Below are 19,039 nucleotides of genomic sequence, written 5' to 3'. Positions count from 1 at the left end.
TTATATGAATTTAATAGACATTTAGGATTTCAAGTTGAAGTGCAGCCAAATGCTCCAGGCAATTGTGTTCAGCCCTATTACTTGAAGAGTCAAGAACCCTCTTATTTCAACAGGGTAAAAAATACATTTAATTTACATTGCTTGGGGTTGGTTAAATAAAGATGCACTGAGGTAAGAGACATGCCTGCATTAAAGTTCACACAAATGTATTTCATATTTTTTTATTGATGGCATTTATCCCATGGTTTAACATGTTAATTATACTGTAATAAACATGGCTTTAATATTAAACTTTTCCTTATTATCCAAAGTCACCAGAGTCCATTTTCGTAAATATAAAAATATATACTTAACACTTTGTACAATACTGGTTTTTGGTCCAAACAAAAATGGATCAGAAAAGCCAATAAACTCACTTTAAGAATTCCCAATTTTAAAGGTTTTTTAATGGATTTAGGCAACTTTGAATAATGAGATTTACATAATAAAATCTGAGACAATACTAAACAAAAATTTGCTGTAACACACAAAATTAAAATTTCAAGTTCACAGATTTGTTATGCCAAAGTACATAGAGAAACAGAATTGTATTTACATTGTTTCATAATAAAATAACGAAAAGGCGAGACAGGTGATAAGGAGCTGTAAGAATGAAAATAGAAAGAGCATCTAATTATTGAATGAAGTACTACCAATCTAACTAGTCCTTAGCATGGATCATTCTTCCTCTATCAGAAATTTTTAGTGCACAATACACGCAACTCGCTCACTTCACACGTACATCAGCACAAACTCCGTAAAGAAATCATTCGTTATCCACATTCTCTACTCTATACAGGCTCCCCTTCTCTGATATAATTACAATTTCGAGGTGTCAGTAAACGCAGATGAGAGTACAAAGTGGTGCAAACAGAGGTATTATACGAAGCCATTCGCTGTGCAGGCTATATTTATATCTATAGCCAGACCATGCCAAGTCAGTGAAGAAAAAACTGCTGGATTCTAAGTAGTTTTGCTCTCAAGAACCTCCCTGCCACCAAATGTAATTATTTTAAAAAAAACTAAACGGGGAGGAAAAAAGCAAGCAGAGTTTAGGCAGACCTGGCTTCAGCTAAACCCAGCATGAGGTACAATTCAGAAATTGAACAATGCAGGGCAACCAGCTGTGGTAAGAGCGTTGCTGTCTGTAACAATCATTAATATTTTATTTTCTACGTCTAACAGCCGTCTTTATCTTCCGACCAGACACTGATGATCCAGATGCGGAGAATATATTTTTCCCGTTATTCCTGCTTTAGGGGGGGAAAGAAAATAAAAAATAAGGAACTCAGAATATGTCTCAAACCTCTTAATATTGTGGAACAAATATCAAAAACAAAACACCATTTTAAAAATGTCATTGGTGAGAGTTTCCCTCAGATCTTTTATTTAGGACGTCATTTTCCAGAGATTATGCCTTCCAGTTAAGGGAGTCTCAATCTGAATTTCTGCTTTAGCATGCACACGATAGAGCTGAAAGGCTTAAGGCCATCAACTTCAAATATTCATTGTTCTGTGCATAAAATAAATCTTAACACATTTCTAATAGCAACAACAATAATGATTTAAATTTACAGTGCATTTATACATTCACTTAATACAAATTACAAATTTACAACATGTGCATGGAAGCTCTGCATGGGATTACATGCCTCCAAAAACAAGGATAATGTGATAATCTACTGAAAGTTCTTAACCCCCTTCTTACCCCAGGTTAAATGATGAAGGCTGGGTGAATGAAAACCCCGAAGAGCCTGCAGGCTGTGCTGGAGTTGCACCAGGAGCTGCACCAAAGGTAAATACTCCTGGGCTGTTGCCTGTAAAATTGAAATTAGCAGTACTACTTCCAAACTGGAACACTGTACCTAAAAGAATAACAAGAACCTTAATCTCTCAAGAACCTCTGGATTGCTGATTACAGGGGATTATCATGCAAGTACTTATAGATGAATACCACAATGATTCCAAAACTATTAACAGCAACAACCCCGTCTTTTAGACAAAACCCGATCAGGTCAAGACTACATATTTCTTCAGCAAGAGCTCCCAATGCCATATGGCAAAACCTTTTTCGATAACTAAAGGAGTTCATAAGTAGTTTCTGATATGAAAAAAGTAAAACACACACACACACACACACACACACGGGGTATGTCCAAGTCCACAGGCACATCTATATTAGCTTTCTGGAATCTAGCTAACTCTAAAGTTTGCTATACAATGCATCACACAGCTTATATCCATGCTTGTTGGATGAGATTTTAGTTGAAATAGGTCACAAAGCATAAAGCCATACATCTTCAGAAAATAGTAAACTTTGAAAAAACTTTTAAAGTAGATTTTCTGAATCAAATCAGAGTGGTGTTTTTTTAACAGTTAAGGTCTCTCTATCTCTACATAAATGTTGCACACCCCATGTTCACTATCCCATTGTGGTTTTATTTGATCAAGACTGCCAAATTGCCTTTAAAGCAAAAACTTCTAAACAGAGTAACAGGAAGATTTTATTGTTTATAAATTCTATGTCAACTGTACACTTGGTTAGCGCCTCTGCATAAAAGGGATTCTCAAACTAAGAAATCATTTGTATTAAGTGTATTGATGTTTCAGCATTATGACCTGACTTTTCATAGAAGGTATATTCATGGTAGAAGCCAACTCACATCATTTGAAGTGTAACTGTAAATTAGTTTTTATTTCTGAGATTATTTTAATCCCATTAGACTATTAGATACTATAAAACAACATTTACTTGTAACCAGAATTTCGTATGCAATTTTTTATTTCAGGAGGCACTTATGATACTACTGAAAGTTTAATATGAAGTGGATGGGGCGGGGGGGGGGGGAGGGGAGAACAAACTAATCATAGTTTTTCCGTAGGAACACACCAGGCTACAATTTGCACTTACCAGAATTAGGAGCTGTACCTGAGCCAAAGCCAGGCTGTTGGCTGGCTTGCTGCCCAAAGACAGGAGGCTGCGTACTGCTTGACACAGACCCAAAAGCTGGAGGCCCAGCCTGAGAGCCAGCAGGAAATAATGAAGATGAGGAGAGTGATCCAAAGCTTGGAGCTGGGGGCTGGCTGGATCCTTGGCTTTGACCAAATGTCGGTGTCTGGCTGGCACCAAATGCCGGACCAGTCGCAGGAGTTGAAGAACCAGAACCAAACACAAATGAAGAGGAGGAACCTAGAAAAGCAAGTGAGCACAATCAACTTGGGAACTGCATGGCAATTAAACATCTAACCATTCAGAGAATTTTATAGTGTGAGGTAGGCTTTTGCTTCTACTGATATCGTTCAGCAGTTTTTTAAATTAAGCTTGAGAAACTTGAAATGGTCAATAACTGTACCTACTAATGTGTATTTGCATTAGTAGTTGTTGCAAAGGGTTACTGTGAGAAGTGACCCCTCCTGCAGGTACATTGGAACACATCCTAGTAAACGCCCTACAGTTTTAAAAACTGTACAGGTATGAAGCTTCCCATCACACTTCTGCTTGATGGGAAACGGCAGCTGACTGAAGTTTTAAAGTCTACGACAAACGCACATACATGTAGCTGCTGTAAGACTGCACTCCCTTTCTGCAATGAGAAACAACAGTGGAGGCAAGCAGAGGTAGAAACCAGGGGCATGTAGTGGAGACATCAGGAGAGACAGCCAGTTGAAGGCAAGGGTGGTGGTGGGAAGAACAGGGAGTAGAAAAGACTTGGGTGAGCAGAGAGGGTGTGAATTTAGCTGGTGTAACACTGTGGTTAAGAGAAGGCTCTGTGAAATCAAACATCAGCTCAGTCATCAACACAATGGGTAGCATTAGCAAAGTTGCACTCTCTCCCTCCCCCAGGGCTTTGGAAAAACCTTGTATAAATATTATCTTATTTCCATGAGTCCTCTGAATATGTTACTGAAACAGAAGAGCCACACCACCGAGCGTTTGTAGATTCAGCCTTTGTATATTTTACTAGTATTTCAGAGCTCTCTGTGCATTTTCCAAAAGTAAGTATTTGGAAAGCTGAATGTCTTCACTGCACACCTACAAACTAAGCTCTCCAAGTTCTGAGCATACCTGTCGGAGCTGCTGTTGTGGAAGGTGCTGCAAAACTGAAGCCCGTGTTGGCTGTGCTGTTAGTGGTGGCTACTGTACCAAAGAGAAATGGAACAGGGGTGCTGGTACTGGAGGTGGTTGCTGGTGGCTTGCTCTCTTGAGAAAAGCCAAAGGACTGTGATGTACTGGAGTCAGAGGGATTACCAAAAGCAGAGCTGCTCACAGTGTTGCTGGCCTGCCCAAACAAAAAGGTTGGTGGAGGGTTCGAGGAAGCGGTGGTGGTGGTGCTGCTGCTGCTGCTGAATATCCCACCACTGCCGCCACCAACGGAAACACTTGGCACAGCAGTGTTAGAAGATGTAGAGCTCAGGAAACTGAATGCAGGCTTTGCTAATCCTGGATCTGAAACCAGAAACAATTAAATTAGTTTAGAAACGAGACATGCAGATACAAAGTAAAGATAGATGGGGATGGAATATTCCTTCCTTGGTAGCTATGAAAACCAGGAGCAAACCTGTGGATCTTAACTGGGCAATTTCCAAATGTTGGAATAACAAATTTCTGTCGTTTTTACAGAAGTGAGGGTCAAATACCTCACTGGTTGGCAAGCAGAGGTGTTTTTTGATGCTGCAAAGCGATAAAGGGCTTCAGTGACATACACGCAAGGGTCTATGAAAACATTCTGCTAAGAATTCTGCAAACGTTCTCCACTCATGGCATCATGCAGTTGCATGACACCACGGCCTGGTTCAGATAGAATGACATCGGTCTCAAGAGCCATGCTTCATTATACTGAGAACAGGCGCTGTATTCGCATGCTTCTTCCTCTTGTCTCCCATATGCCATAATGCAAAACTGCCAGAATTTGTTAAAAATAAATAAATAAATCCTGTTATGTCTGAAGGACATAAAACTGTGTTTTTATCTCCAACTACAAACCAGGATATGGAACTTCATATCCTGGTTCCTAATCAGATATGAAACCACAGTTTCTCAGTTCAGATATAAACAGAAAACTGATTTAACAAATCCCAGAAGTGTTGAATTAAGGTGCACAAGAGCAGGTGTAGAGGAGGGAAGAGGGGAAAGAACTGAGCAGGGACCACATCCATTTTGATAAACCATGGTTTATTTGACTGAGATTGTAATATATGAACTAGGCCAATGATGCACTGAGGCATGGGACTACAGCCACTTTGCAACAAGGTCTGCATGTTTTGTGTGATGTGAAAGCAGGCTCATCAGAGTTGTGACCATGTTCCTGGACATGATCAAAACTGAAAAACCCTTGGTTGAATCTTTCAGCTGCTCTAGCGCCAGAGATCTTTGGCTACTGGGCTGTATAAATGCAATTAATTTCTATTCTAGTGGCATTTTTCAGAGGCAGGACACGTATAGGATTGTACAGGTACCCAAACCAATTTATCTTCCTGTTCTCATATTTCTTATCCTTTTCACTAATGTTCTTGCCCTCCTTCAGCCTTTGCTGATAAATGTCTCTCCTTCCAGGCCTCTTGTCTGCCTTCCTGCACTTTTCCTGATATCTCTCCTCCCTTTTTGTCTCTTATCTTTCATCCTCTTATTGCCTTTACTCCTCCTGATCTTTCCTTGCTTTTACATTTAACTTGCACCACAACTCTCGATCCCATTCCTCTTTATGTCTTCCTAAAGCTCTTCTTTCTCTAGGTCACTTCTTGAATTTTCCCTTATCTTCACATTCTTTCTTTAAACATGTTCTCAGCTCTTCCATTGTTTTTTTAAAAATAAAAAATCATCTCAACTCTCTGCAACAGAGGGAAATAAGATGGGAAGCAGGGCCATTCCATCATTTCTGCTGAAAAACCAGCTCCATCACACTCTTTCTCTCCATGAACTGTATTGGGCTGGTCATTACAACTATGACTATTTAAGAATTGTCAGAATTTGCTTTTTCCCTCTTTTTGTCCCACCTTTCTTTCCTTTTGTGTCATGTCTTTTAGATTGTAAGCTTGTGGCCTTGTCTTGTTTTTATTGACTGTATGTAAGCCTCTCTGGGAAGCTGTTTGGCTGAAAAGTAGGGTGGAAATGTCGTAAATAAATAATCCCATTTCCTAGGGAACTTATTTTTCTCCTTCCATTTCAAATCTTTTCAATGGGCTTTTTTTGTGTGCATAATCTCTTTCCCCTCTATTTATTCTGCTTTCGACAGTTTCAAAATTTCAGTTCCATCTTTGTTACTTTTATTGAAAAAATGCACTAGGATTACAAATGATGCCCTAAGAGGCTGCCTCAATGGCGGTTGAAAAAGAACTGAGGGACTAGGTGGGAACCCGGTAGGGACATGGGCACTGGGATGGTGGGACAGGGTTCCTGCCAAAAATTCCACAGCTACAGAAGGTTCCTGAATAAAGCTCCATGCTGGCGCAGAGTCCATGTGCCACAGATCATGAAGAAGAACAAGCTGGAGCGTGTTCAGAGGAGGGCCACAAGGATGATCAGGGGTCTGGAAACAAAGCCCTATGAGGAGAGACTGAAAGAACTGGGCATGTTTAGCCTGGAGAAGAGAAGACTGAGGGGTGACATGATAGCACTCTTCAAATACTTGAAAGGTTGTCAAACAGAGCGGGGCCCGGATCTCTTCTCGATCATCCCAGAGTACAGGACACGGAATCATGAGCTCAAGATACAGGAAGCCAGATTCCAGCTGGACATCAGGAAAAAAATCCTGACTGTTAGAGCAGTACAACAATGGAACCAATTTCCTAGGGAGGTTGTGTGCTCTCCCACTCTAGAGGCATTCGAGAGGCAGCTGGACAGCCATCTGTCAGGTATGCTTTAAAGTAGATTCCTGCAATGAGCAGGGGGTTGGACTCGATGGCCTTATAGGCCCTTTTCAACTCTACTATTCTATGAAATGCAAGATATTCAAAGAGAGCTATATAACTGTGAAGGACCTTATTAATAAAAAAAACAGGGCTCCTTTCATCTCTACTTTTAACACCATTGATTATTCTATTCTTCTCTGGGCAATATCCAGCTGGGTTGTCTGTCAGTGCCACAACAACCGCTAGTACAACAGGAAGCTAGTGCTTGACATGATCCACTGACATATTCTACTCTAGAAGTGCTAGTTTCCGGTGATCGAGCTATCTAGTATTAGCTTCCTGTTGCACTAGCAATCATTCCCACTAGCACAAGGGCTGTGTTGGATACTACCCTCTGTTTCCATGGTTCTGTCTTAGTTTGGTTATGGTCTTACCTTTTTACTATTTTCACTATTTCCCTTAGTCATCTTTACTCTTCTTCCTCTCCTTTATATTTAGGTGCCCCTTAGCATCCTGCCATAGGCCTAATATCTTTACCACGTGTAGCCTTCCTCTTGCTTTCCTTCTCCGTGCTTTTTTCCTAAATGATCACTTTTACCCTAATGACTTGCAAATCTTTTTTCACAATTTCACCTTTTCTCTCAGCATTTCTGCTTGCCTCTCTGGATATCCTCTTACTAAAAGCATCTAAAAGCAAGCCCATTGCTTTTCCTTCTTATTCACCTTTCCCTCACATCTACATCTAGGATTATTTTTCAGTTTATTTCCTTTTCTGCAAAACTAATCTCTAAATCATGCCATTTTCAATTCTAATCTTTAAAATTAGTCTTCTCTTTCTACCATTACAACAGGAATAGCTTTTCATTCTTTCATTCTCAATCATTGTAATGTTCTAATGTTTTATTCTCAATTCTGCCGCTCATTCGATCTGTTCTGCACATTGCTTTGACCATGTTTCACCCTTGTCCAGTTTCTACATTGGTTACCTCTTCCATCTTGTATCTATTATAAGCTGGTACTGAACTTTGTGTCTTCATTCTCTTGTTCCTTGCTATCTCTCTTCCCTTTTAATAAACAATAATATTACAATAATTACAACACCTTGAAATTCTGTAATAATTTCCCTGACTCTAATTCTTTAACAAGAAGTAATCCAGCTCCTATGAAATAATTCATTCATAGTTACCCATATATAAAGAACATTATACACAATCTGTTCATCTTACATATTCTATTATCCAAGTACATTTTCTTTTTGAATTTTCCTATTGTCTAACTAAGGTTGGCTATTTGACAAGTCAAAAAATACTTGATCAACTCACTGGTCAAACAATACTTCATCAAAGCATTAAATACCTTCAAGTATTTAAAGCTTTGATTTAGCAAAGCTATGACAAAGGGAGAGATTTATGCCAATGATAAAAATCAGTTAACTGATAAAAATTTAATCTGTACTGTAATCAGTTATTTATAGGCAACTGTTTTATGCATATGTAAATGTGTGTCAACATTGCTCATGAGATTGAATAGTTATTAGCTATTTGGAACTCTTGGAACATCACACACAATTATGTTCTATCATTCTATTTGTAAACCACCCTGGAAATCTATGCTGAAGGGCAGTATAGAAATTCATAAATAACATTAAATTAGAATAGGTTTCCTGTTACACACACTTAGCAATTATGAAGTCATAAGGGCACTCTTGGCTTTGGCACATAACAGGAAGCCAACTGAATATCATACCAACCCTAATGGTGAACGTACCATTTCTGATAGCTTGCTATTAATTACATCTACACAAGCCATTTATCACATCTTAAGGTTACAAAATTCAAAATCAGAAATGACTACTATTCCATAACTAAAGCACATCTGCAAAATTCACTTTAGATGGGAGTTGAAGTCTAACATCTGGGGAACACCAGGTTGGGGAAGGCTGCAGCAAACCAACAGCACCAATTCTCCTCAGATTAACTTAATCCATGACTTATTTTGGTTTACTGCATGAAACCACAAACATAAGTATCCTGAAACATTTTTACTAGGTTGCTGAGGACTGGCAAAAGTGGGACAGAACTACACTGCTACGATGGGTGTGGAGAAAGAGGTAGCTCTCTTGGTTTTTATGCTGGGTACAAGAGAAAGAACTCTGGCCTTAGCTAGACCTACCTGCTATCCTGCGACTGAGGAGGGATGATCTTGCGTTGTGTTTAATGTGAGATCCCTTTGTTTACACGTGAGGTGTGACAACCTCAGAAGGAGAGGCATTGTGCCCGCCATTTTTTTATTTCTTAAAGGGGAAGCAGTGCACGAACGCTCGTGCGCTAAAGGAAAGTTGTTTTTTTAAATTTAACTTATTTCCCCCGCTCCCCCCACCCTACCCCCGATGCGCAGCTCCCGGCTCCTCATGTTCCGCAGTCTCATGCTCAGCCCGGGACCACGGAAAAACCGGGGCCAAAGGGGAGGGCGAGATCCTGGGGCAAGGGAGGGATCATTCCTCCCTGATCCTGGGATCCCCTGTGCGTCATGTGGACACACAGGGACGATCCCGGGTATCACCCCGGGATTTCGCCCGGTCTAGCTAAGGCCTATGTCTTTCCTCTGCCAGCCAGCTCATTCAACCGCATGAAATTCTTGAATACAAGGTTGGATTACTGTCAGAATTCTTATCTAAAATTAGGTTTCCAATTTAAAAATCAAACAAGCTGTTTCAAAGCATCAGATCCCTAGAATATCTAAAGGCAGGTTGCCTGAGCCAACACTGCTAGTCCACACAACCAACAGTAATCTTAGAGACCACATGAGCTGTGCAACTTCTATGTACGGCTAGTTTCCTATCTTGGACATAGTGGCATCCAAAAAGTACTTTACTGAAAACAGTCGTTCAGCAAATGGTGACTCTTTAGCAACCTTTCAAACACCAAAGGAAAAGAGATTATTTTAGAAGCATATATCAATACTCTCAAGGCTTCCTTGCAAAAGTCTCTTAAATCACCTGCCAATTTAATTTTACAGTATCATGGGAGAGCATAGCAAGACGCTAAAACCTAAATATGCAAGGAACGTTTGCACCTACCTGCAGTATTTGCTTGTGCCCCAAATGAAAAAGTTGGCTTTGTTTGTTGTTCAGCTTCTTTCTCCGCTGGTTTCACCAGGTTGAAACTAAATGCATTTTTTACTGTGCCATCATCTTTGGTTTGTTCTGCCTTCCCAAATGAAAACATGGGTTGTGCCTTTGTCTCTTCATTCTCTGTTTTCTTTCCAAATACCAATGGGTTAGAAGGGGCATCAGACTCCTGCTTTTCATCTGTCCTTCCCAAAACAAGCTGCGGAACAGTCATAGATTCCACATTTCCAAAAGCGAACCCACTTTTTGTTGAAGGAATTTCAACTTTCCCCCCCTCTGTTTTCTTAGAGGAAAATGGACTTACTGCAGCTTCCTTTTCCTCTGCATTTCCAAATTTGAAACTTATTCCAGTTTTACTCTCAGATGCAGCTGTAGAAGCTGTGGAGCCACTACCAAAAGTAAAACCTCCCACAGCAGGCTTGTTAATTCCTTCTTTCTTCTCTTGCTGTCCAAGATTAGCTATTCCAAATTGAAATGATGCAGTAGATGTATTGCTAGCCCCAGAGGGAAGTCCAAAGTTGAAAGTGCTGTTATTCTTTCCATCTTTCACACTGTCCTCAGATTTAGACTCTGAAGGAAAGCTTCCCAGTTTGGAACCCTCAGTTTTAGAGAAATTAAAACCTCCTGTCAAAGTATTTGTTGATGATCCCAGTTCTGATGTAATACCAAATTTGAATCCTGCTTGTTCTCCAAATTTGAAGTTTTTTCCTGCAGTTCCCAATGTCGAAGATGATTCTGTTGGTGATGACTGAATACCAAATTTAAATGAAGGAGCAGTTGGGGCTGAAGCAGCAGCAGTAGTACCAAAACCTGAAATTAAAATATAATACCATGTCTGTTACAAACGTAATTGAAGCCTTTGTATAGAGCAGCCTTCCCCAAGCTGCCCTATTCCCCAGATGTGTTGGACTACAACTCTTATTATCCTAACGATAATGGGAGTTGTAGTCTAACACATTTGGAGGACACAAGGATAGGCAGGGGCTCCCAACACAGTGTCCACGGGCATCAATGCACCCACAAAGCCAGGCTGAGGCAATCGCCAAGCTATTTTCCCTGTGTGCAAGTGAATGGAGTGATTCCTTCTTTCACTTGTACAGGGGAGAAAAAGTCTTCGCTTACGAGAAATGGAGGGGGAAGCATCATGTAGGCATGAATCCTTATCAGTGGGTATTGGGAGATCTGGTTTGAAGACAGCAGGAAACTTGCTTGCCTTCAGCTTTAGTCCTGAAGTTCAGAGAATGTTCTTCTTCAGGTACATCTTCTCTAAGCCCCATTCCCCTCCTCTCTCCCCCTCTGCAAAATGAAAGGGAAACTCCCATCCCTGCAGTTTCAAGGACTGGGGAAAAAGGGCAACTGGTCTTTGAAGAAGAGTATACTCCAAACCCAAAGGATCCTTAAAATGTAAAGGGGGAAGTTCCCTCATAGTTAAAGGGATCATAGGGTAAGCAGGATGCACATCCATGCCAAATGTGGCCTACGCTGCGTTGCTTTCTTGAAATGTGCATTCAGATATCCATCTCAATGTGCACCTTATATCTACAGTGGGATGTGCATTTGAATGCTGTCCAAGGGCACATTCCATTGAAAGCAATGCAATATAGATGGACAAAATAGATAGATAGATGGGTGTAAAAGGAGGGTAAAGGCAGAAACATTTTCTATTTGCTATGCCTTTCCTCTTCTTCTGGAGTAGGATATAAGATTGTGGTGTGATGGGAAAGCAGGAGCAAAATACATGCATGCATATACATTATATATATAATTTAGTCTATACTTTTTAAGCATACCTTTGATTTCAGTTTTGCTGCCTGGCTTTGCAGTCTCACAAGCTACACACTTGGAAGCATCTGCTTTGTTTTGTACTAAGCAAGTTTCACAGTCCCAGCTTCCCTCTGGTTTCTTGAATTTGTCTAAGCCCAGAAATCTTCCAGAAAGAGCAGGTAAAGAGGATGCACTGCTACTCACTACAGGCACTGAACCTCCTAGGTTAAAAACAAAATGGTATAAGGTAACCATAAGCAAAAGGCACATTTCAATTAATTACCATTCTACGTAAACAAGTTTAAAAGCTGCTTCAGAGGATGAAAACACAACTGGTAAATGCACCATTCTGAATAAAAACTACTTAACTAATTGCCAGGTTTTTTTATACTGACAATTTTATAGCTAGCCAATGGTCATGCTGGCTTGGGCATGAAGGGATACATCTGGATGACACCAGATTGCAGGAGGCTGCTCTAGGGACTCTGAAATGCAGCCTATCTGGATTTGAACAGTTTTGCTATCTAAACCAAAAATGCAAGTGACAAAACCCATTTGAAACTTGCAAGAGAAACTTAGGGTATTTTCAGATGAGACTTGTATCATGCAATTGCCCTGCTTCATTCCCAGAATTTTACGGATGGTCCAGCTGACATTGTCTTTGACTTGTAATCCTCCCATGTTTTCCCAACACTACTACAGTCTTTTTTCTTCCTATTAAAAAAAAATGTAAAGGAGGAAAATACAGAATTGCTGCACAATGCCTTTTGAGTGTTAAAGCAAGGAGTCCTCCAAGAAGCCTCTGAGCCAAAATGGGAGAATTGGAGTGCTTGGTCTGAAAGGAGAACCTAGAAATAGTGGGCATTAGCGAAACCTGGTGGAGCAGAGAGAACCGGTGGGAAACAGACATCTTTGGATATAAACTCTACAGGAAGGACAGGGAAGGGCGTACTGGGGGAGGTGTTGCTTTGTATGTCAAAGAGGGCATAGTGTTGAATAGACTAGAACACCTAAATGGGTCAGACTCTTCCACAGAGGCACTGTGGGTGCCAAAACTAATTTAGTGCTAGGATCCTGCAATTGTCCCCCAGACCAGAATGCTTAGCGTTACCTTGAGATGGAAAATGAAATCAGGGAGGCCTCCAAATGAGGAAGTGTTGTAATAATGACTTCAATTACCCCCACATTGACTGGATAAATGACAAGGAGGTTAAATCTGCAAAATGCCCTAAATGACTGTACTCTAGAACAGTGGGTCATGGAAAAGACCAGAGAGGAGGCAACCCTGGACTTAATCCTAAGTGGCATCGCCCAGGACCTAATATGAGATTGTAAATGTTGTTGAACCATTTGTTAAGAGTGACCACAGCGCTATCAGACTAAATTTATATTTAAGTGGGAAACTGCCCAGGAAGTCCAACACAGTCACATTTGACTTCAAAAGAGGAAACTTTTCTTCAATGGGGGAACTGGTGAAAAGAAAATTGGAGGGTGGAGTCAAGAGGGTTACATCCCTTCAAAAACCACAATAACAGAGGCTCATCTAAAATGTATACCATAGGTAAGGAAAGGTGGCACCAAGTCCAGGAGCTCACTGGCATGGTTAACTAGCAGTGTCAAGGAAGCTATTATAGAAAAGAGGGCTTCCTTCAGAAAATGGAAGTCTTACCCAAGAGAGCAAAATAAAAGGAAGCATAAGATTGCACAAAAGCAATGGAAGCGGACAATAAGAGATGTGAAAAAGCATTTTGAAGAACATGTTGCTAACAATGTCAAGACGAACAATAAAGAATTCTTTAAGTATATCAGAAGCAGGAAACCAGCTAGGGAAGCAGTTGGACTGCTGGATGTCAAGGGAGATTGCAGAGAAGCTGAATAAATTCTTCACCTCAGTGTTCACTACAAGAGATATAGGAGTGAAACCTGTGCCTGAACTGATGTTTTCAGTAAGGGAGTCTGAGGAACTGATGCAAATAGTGGTGACAAAAGATGAAGTTCTCAACCTTATTGACAAATTAAAAGCAAATTAATCACCAGGCCCAGATGAAATCCATTCTGGAGTTCTCAAAGAACTCAAATATGAAATTGCTGATCTTCTAAACAAAATATGCAACATATCCCTAAGCTCAGCCTCTGTACCAGAAATGTAACACCAATTTTTAAAAAGGGATCCAGAGGGGATCCGGGAAATTTCAGGCCTTTTAGTTTAATGTCTGTTCCAGGTAAATTGGTTGAAAGCATTATTAAAGACAAAATTAGCAAGCATATAGAAGGACAAGTTCTTCTGAAAAAGAATCAACATGGCTTCCGCAAAGGTAAATCTTGTCTCACTAATCTTTTATTGACAGATAAAAGGAAGTACTTCTTCACTCAGCGCATAGATAAACTATGGAACTCACTACCACAAGATGGAGTGATGGCCACCAATTTGGATGGCTTTAAAAAGGCAGTTAGATGAATTCCTGGAGGAACAGGCTATCAATGACTACGAAGTCCTGATGGCTAAAAGCAACCTCCAGTATCAGAGGTAGTAAGCCTGTATACATTAGTTGCTGAGGAACATGGGTAGAAGGGTGCTGTTGCACCATGTCCTGCTTGTGGGTCCTTTGTCAGCAGCTGGTTGGCCTCTGTGTGAACAGAGTGCTGGACTAGATGGACCCTTGGTTTGATCCAGCATGGCTCTTATGTTCTTATCTTCGGTAGAAGTAAAATGATCCAAACTGTAACTAATAGCTGGTCTTTGGCAGAACAGAAAAGCTTCCAATTTGTGCCCTAGCAATAAAACGTGTGTGTGTGTTTATATGTATGTGTGTATCAATAAGCAGTATTCAGCATTGCCCTTGCACTAGTAGGAATAACTACAAGCTCAACAAGAAGTTGAAACTGGAAGCTAACCCAAACTGGCACTTCCAGAATGGAACAAGTTAGTGCAGCTCACGGAAGAAAGTCCGCTTCCGTGTCCAGATCTGGAAGTGGTAGTCTGGGCTAGTTTTTAGGGTTGTGCTATAAAGCACTAGCCTGTCGTTATGCTAGCTGTCATTCCTGCTAGCACAAGGGCATCATTGTATAATACTCTATATGAGCCTTCCCCAATCTGATGCCCTCCCATCATCTTTGACCACTGGCCATGCCGGCTGGGGCTGATGGGAGTGATGCAGTCCAACACAACTGGAAGGCATGAGGTTGGAAAACGCTGACCCACATATATACATGTGTGTGTTTGTGTCTATGGATATGTACACACGCAGAGACCCTGTTCAGACAACACACTAACCTATGATGGTTAAGCACGTCGTGTGAACCATTCCTAACTACGGTGGCTACATAACCACGCTTTAAACATACTCACTAACCATTTGCTGCAAAAGGGTTAACCATGGCTTAGCTTGTTGTCTGAACAGGCCCACATTTTTAATGGGAAAATTGATTACAGACTAACAGGCTGATATTTTTTCAACATTTTCATAAGGAATCCTAGGTCAGCATGAAAGAGAACAACATTTTTAAACTGACTAAGGAATATTTTGGAACTACTAGAACTCCATTTCTTGCAGAAATAACACAATATCCAAGAACTATTTCCTTGAAAATCTGTATTATAATGATTACTGTATTGGTGAAAACTTCATGTATTTTAATTGTTTGGGGAAACTAATTTGAAATAGTTACAGATAGCTGTCAAATTCTATTTATTTCAAGAATAACGGAGAGGAAATTACTGATCTGTCATATTTTCTTGCCATTTTAAAGACACAATCCACAATCTAATAATGCATGTTGTTATACTGTTGAAAAAAAACTAGTTAGGGAAGATAATCCAAGGTAGTCCCCTTGTCTTTCAACCTGTAGTTCTAAGAGATCAAATATAATCAAAGTGAAACAAGGCTTCATGAGAGACTGTCTAGTTTGTTGAATAAAAACAGAATTTCAGATCTGGAAGTATTAATTCTTATTATCTCCATCTGCTACAGCTTAATATCTAGAAGACACAAGGATGAATGTAGCATAACAATGTACCACAGAAACACAGAAACGAACACTGAATAATATATGTCCTTTTCAGTACCTGTCCTCTTTCCTTTCGACCAATAGCAGGCATTACTACAGGGCAAGACTATCAAATTCGTCATTGCCCAAACATGAAAACACGATGCCTTATGCTTTATTTCCATTTCTAGATAAAATGCTTAACAGTACAATCTTATACACGTTTACTCAGAAGTAAGCACCAATAAGTGCAATGGGGCTTACTCCCTAGTAAGTGTGTTTAGGATTGTAACTAGAGACTGTTTTCCCCCCTAAATTTATTTTCAAATGCTCCAAACTCACCTGCTTTGTCTGACTGACAGGCCACACATCTGCTGGTCTCTGCCTTGTTTGACACTAAGCACACAGAACATTCCCAAGCACCTTTCGGCTTTTTGAATTTGTCTCCAAATCCCAAAGTGACTGTAACATCAGCAGAGCTAGAAGAGGAAGACACTGCTGTTGCATTGTCTGTGACAAAAGGCAACACGAGAGCTTGTTTTACTCCTGTTCCAGGTTTTGGTGTTTCACAGGCCACACATTTTGTCGCTTCTGGTTTGTTCTGGACCAAACAAGTATCACAGTCCCAAGTTCCAGCTGCTGCCTTAAACTTGTCTCCAAAGCCCTGTGTCCCAGTTGTAGAAACAGCTGATTTGACGGTGATGTTCTGAGTCAAAGTGCCAGCTTGCTTAGTACCATCTGATGTTGGCACTTTAGCAGCTTGACAGGCTATGCATTTGTTATCTGCGAGCTTGTTTTGTATGAGACATGTATCACACTGCCAATAGGCTGACACTTGTTTTACAGTATCTCCAAGTCCTGAAACAGCCCCAGAGAAACTACTTATTGCAGGTCTTGTATAAACTACTGTGCTTGGTATAACAGGTGGAGTGGCTGCTGAAGAGTGCATTGGTGGAGTACCAAAGCCTAGGAAAAAGAACAGGAAAAAAAGCCTGAGTTCTGAGCAAATATTTTCTTAAAGTATAATTAAAATTAGCAAGTGTATTTGGGAAGGTCAACCCCTATGGATTGGCTTAAAAGCAGCGCAACAGCTTAGTTACAAACTAATAGTGCTCCCTAATACTATTCAATACCTATTCCTAATATTCTCATGCATCTGTTTGACAGCTACTTTCTCTTGGAGCAGAATTTTTGAACAATGTGGCTTGGAATATCCCTTAATGTAATGGATGCTCTGGTCCGGAAAAGAGTGGATCACAGTTAAACATCTGAAGAACACCGTATCGATGAACGTCATAAAACTTGGAAAAGGTACAGAGCTCTCTTAGATCCTGAAATTTCAACTACAGCCTCACTTATACAAGTCAACGATTTTGTAGTATTTAAATTGTTGACTATGGAAACTGATTCAAAATTCCCTATTACTAAAGAAAGCTGGAAATATATTTGTAAGTTCAAGACAAGGATCTCCCTCAATGTGGCGATTAAAGAGAATTTTTATAAATTGATATTCTGACATTTTTATAAATTGACACTTTACAAATTGACATTATGAATTGACCATGCCCCAGCACTCACACTAACATAACTAGCACTTGATACAGCAATGGGAAACAGCAGTGATTTGCCAGTGGCAAATGCTCATTGTCGTAGCAATGCCCTCTAGGTATGTTGCACAAGCATTGCTTTACGCGAGTGCAACATAATTAGTGCTAGCACAGTTGGATCCTACCCATTGTTCATATTAAGCAGTAGCCCAGATTAAGGAAGTTTAAAATATTAACAAGGTAAGTATTGGAAATGTAAAGCTACATTAGCCAATTGTATGCATATGTAGTGGAAACGTTTTTGAGAATTAGCAAACAATCTTATGCATGTTTAAACAGAAAAAAGTCCTACAACTTCCAGCATTCCCCAGTCACTAGGTGTAGGACTTTTTCTGTCTAAACAAGCATAGCATTACACCCTTAACTAGTTTTGGGAAGCAGTTGAATGTGCAATTTAGGAAGCCTTAAATACCAGTCTAGGGCTCTGCTGAAATGGCCTAATAAGGACCTAACTGACAATGCAGACAAAAAGCCAGGATACTTATTGTTAAAAACTGAAGAACTCATAAATACCCTTCTTTGGTTGAATGCTTTAAAAAACAATATTATGATGATTATGGTTAAGATTATAGGCATTGTTCCTAGTAGAGTGGGCAATCCATAGGCAATTAATACATTTGTTAAAGTTTCATTCTAAAGTGGGATCCTTTCATACTAAATGGGACAATAAGCATAAACATATCAATGTTAGAACATAGGGACTGATATTAATGTAGTATTTATGTTTGCTTTTAGTGCTGTTGTGGTCTTTTCACCTTCTGGGCAGTCATTTTAGATTTTGTTTGTATACAGAATGTTGTTTATGTGATTTTGTCCCTTTGTTCTTCTGGAATTTTAATTATTTTGTATCAATATAGAATCTACATGCTGAACTAGGAGAAACTCATATACTACAATTTCTAAAACTATTTTAACAGTGTTCGTATCAGTTTTAAGTAGTTTATATAATACACAAAATTAATGGATCCAGCCAGCAATATTTAAGTTCATATAAAATTATATACATTGTGACAAAGACTGAAGTGGCAAAAATAGGAAAGTAGTATGAGCCAGCAGGTGCTAAGGGTATACATAGATTTATGCAGGACTTAGAAGCTGCACTCCAAACCTCAAAAGCTACTGGTCAACATTCACATTGATTTCTGAGTTGTCAATAGATAGTGACCTGGTTCAGACGATTAAACAACCCACAGTTTGTTTGTGAACGGTCAGGAGCAAGTGAGTGTCCTGGCTCCTGACTGCTTGCCCACTTCCACTTTGCCACAGTATTCCTGAGTTATTCACCACGATGCCTGAGCCTGGAACTCTGGGTTGTTAAGGCAGAAACAACCCAGTTTTACTCCAACAACAAACCATGGATTAAAACTGATAGTTGCTTCTCCCTCAACAACCAGAATTCCGGGTTAGGATGTCACGGCAAACAAACCAGGAATGTGGAGATGGGCAAATGGTCAGAAGCCAATGTGTTCGCTCCTGCATGCTCACAAACTCTTGTTTTGTTAACAATGGTTTGATCATCCAAACCAGATCTATATGTCCAGGCATTTTCAAACATTTCTCCATAGGCATCCAGTCTGAAAACTTAACTATAAATAGAGAAAGACAGACAAATCAGATTCTGCATCCAACAGATGTACAATATTACACAATTCTGATTGTAATC

The 19,039-nt window shown here is 39.9% G+C and overlaps 1 protein-coding gene across 3 annotated transcripts in view; it reads right to left on the bottom strand.

The window, feature by feature from the left end:
- Positions 1-205: 205 nt before the first annotated feature.
- Positions 206-19,039, bottom strand: part of NUP153 (nucleoporin 153) — a 51,677-nt gene continuing 32,843 nt past the window's right edge. For 2 of the 3 annotated variants that reach the window (XM_063130383.1, XM_063130385.1), the window contains exons 16-22: positions 16,112-16,735; positions 11,809-12,003; positions 9,968-10,828; positions 4,106-4,486; positions 2,951-3,229; positions 1,748-1,904; positions 206-1,292 (exon numbers count right to left, since the gene is read on the bottom strand). In XM_063130383.1, the coding sequence (XP_062986453.1) occupies positions 1,205-1,292; positions 1,748-1,904; positions 2,951-3,229; positions 4,106-4,486; positions 9,968-10,828; positions 11,809-12,003; positions 16,112-16,735 (2,585 nt within the window). In that variant the 3' untranslated portion in view covers positions 206-1,204. The remainder of the gene's footprint in view (positions 1,293-1,747; positions 1,905-2,950; positions 3,230-4,105; positions 4,487-9,967; positions 10,829-11,808; positions 12,004-16,111; positions 16,736-19,039) is intronic. The other variant, XM_063130384.1, reaches the window with a different exon arrangement.

The sequence above is a fragment of the Elgaria multicarinata genome, chromosome 7 (assembly GCF_023053635.1).
Source record: "Elgaria multicarinata webbii isolate HBS135686 ecotype San Diego chromosome 7, rElgMul1.1.pri, whole genome shotgun sequence".
Classification (NCBI taxonomy): Eukaryota; Metazoa; Chordata; class Lepidosauria; order Squamata; family Anguidae; genus Elgaria; species Elgaria multicarinata.
Note: the sequence above shows the minus strand (reverse complement) of the source record. Positions and strands in the feature narration are given on the sequence as shown.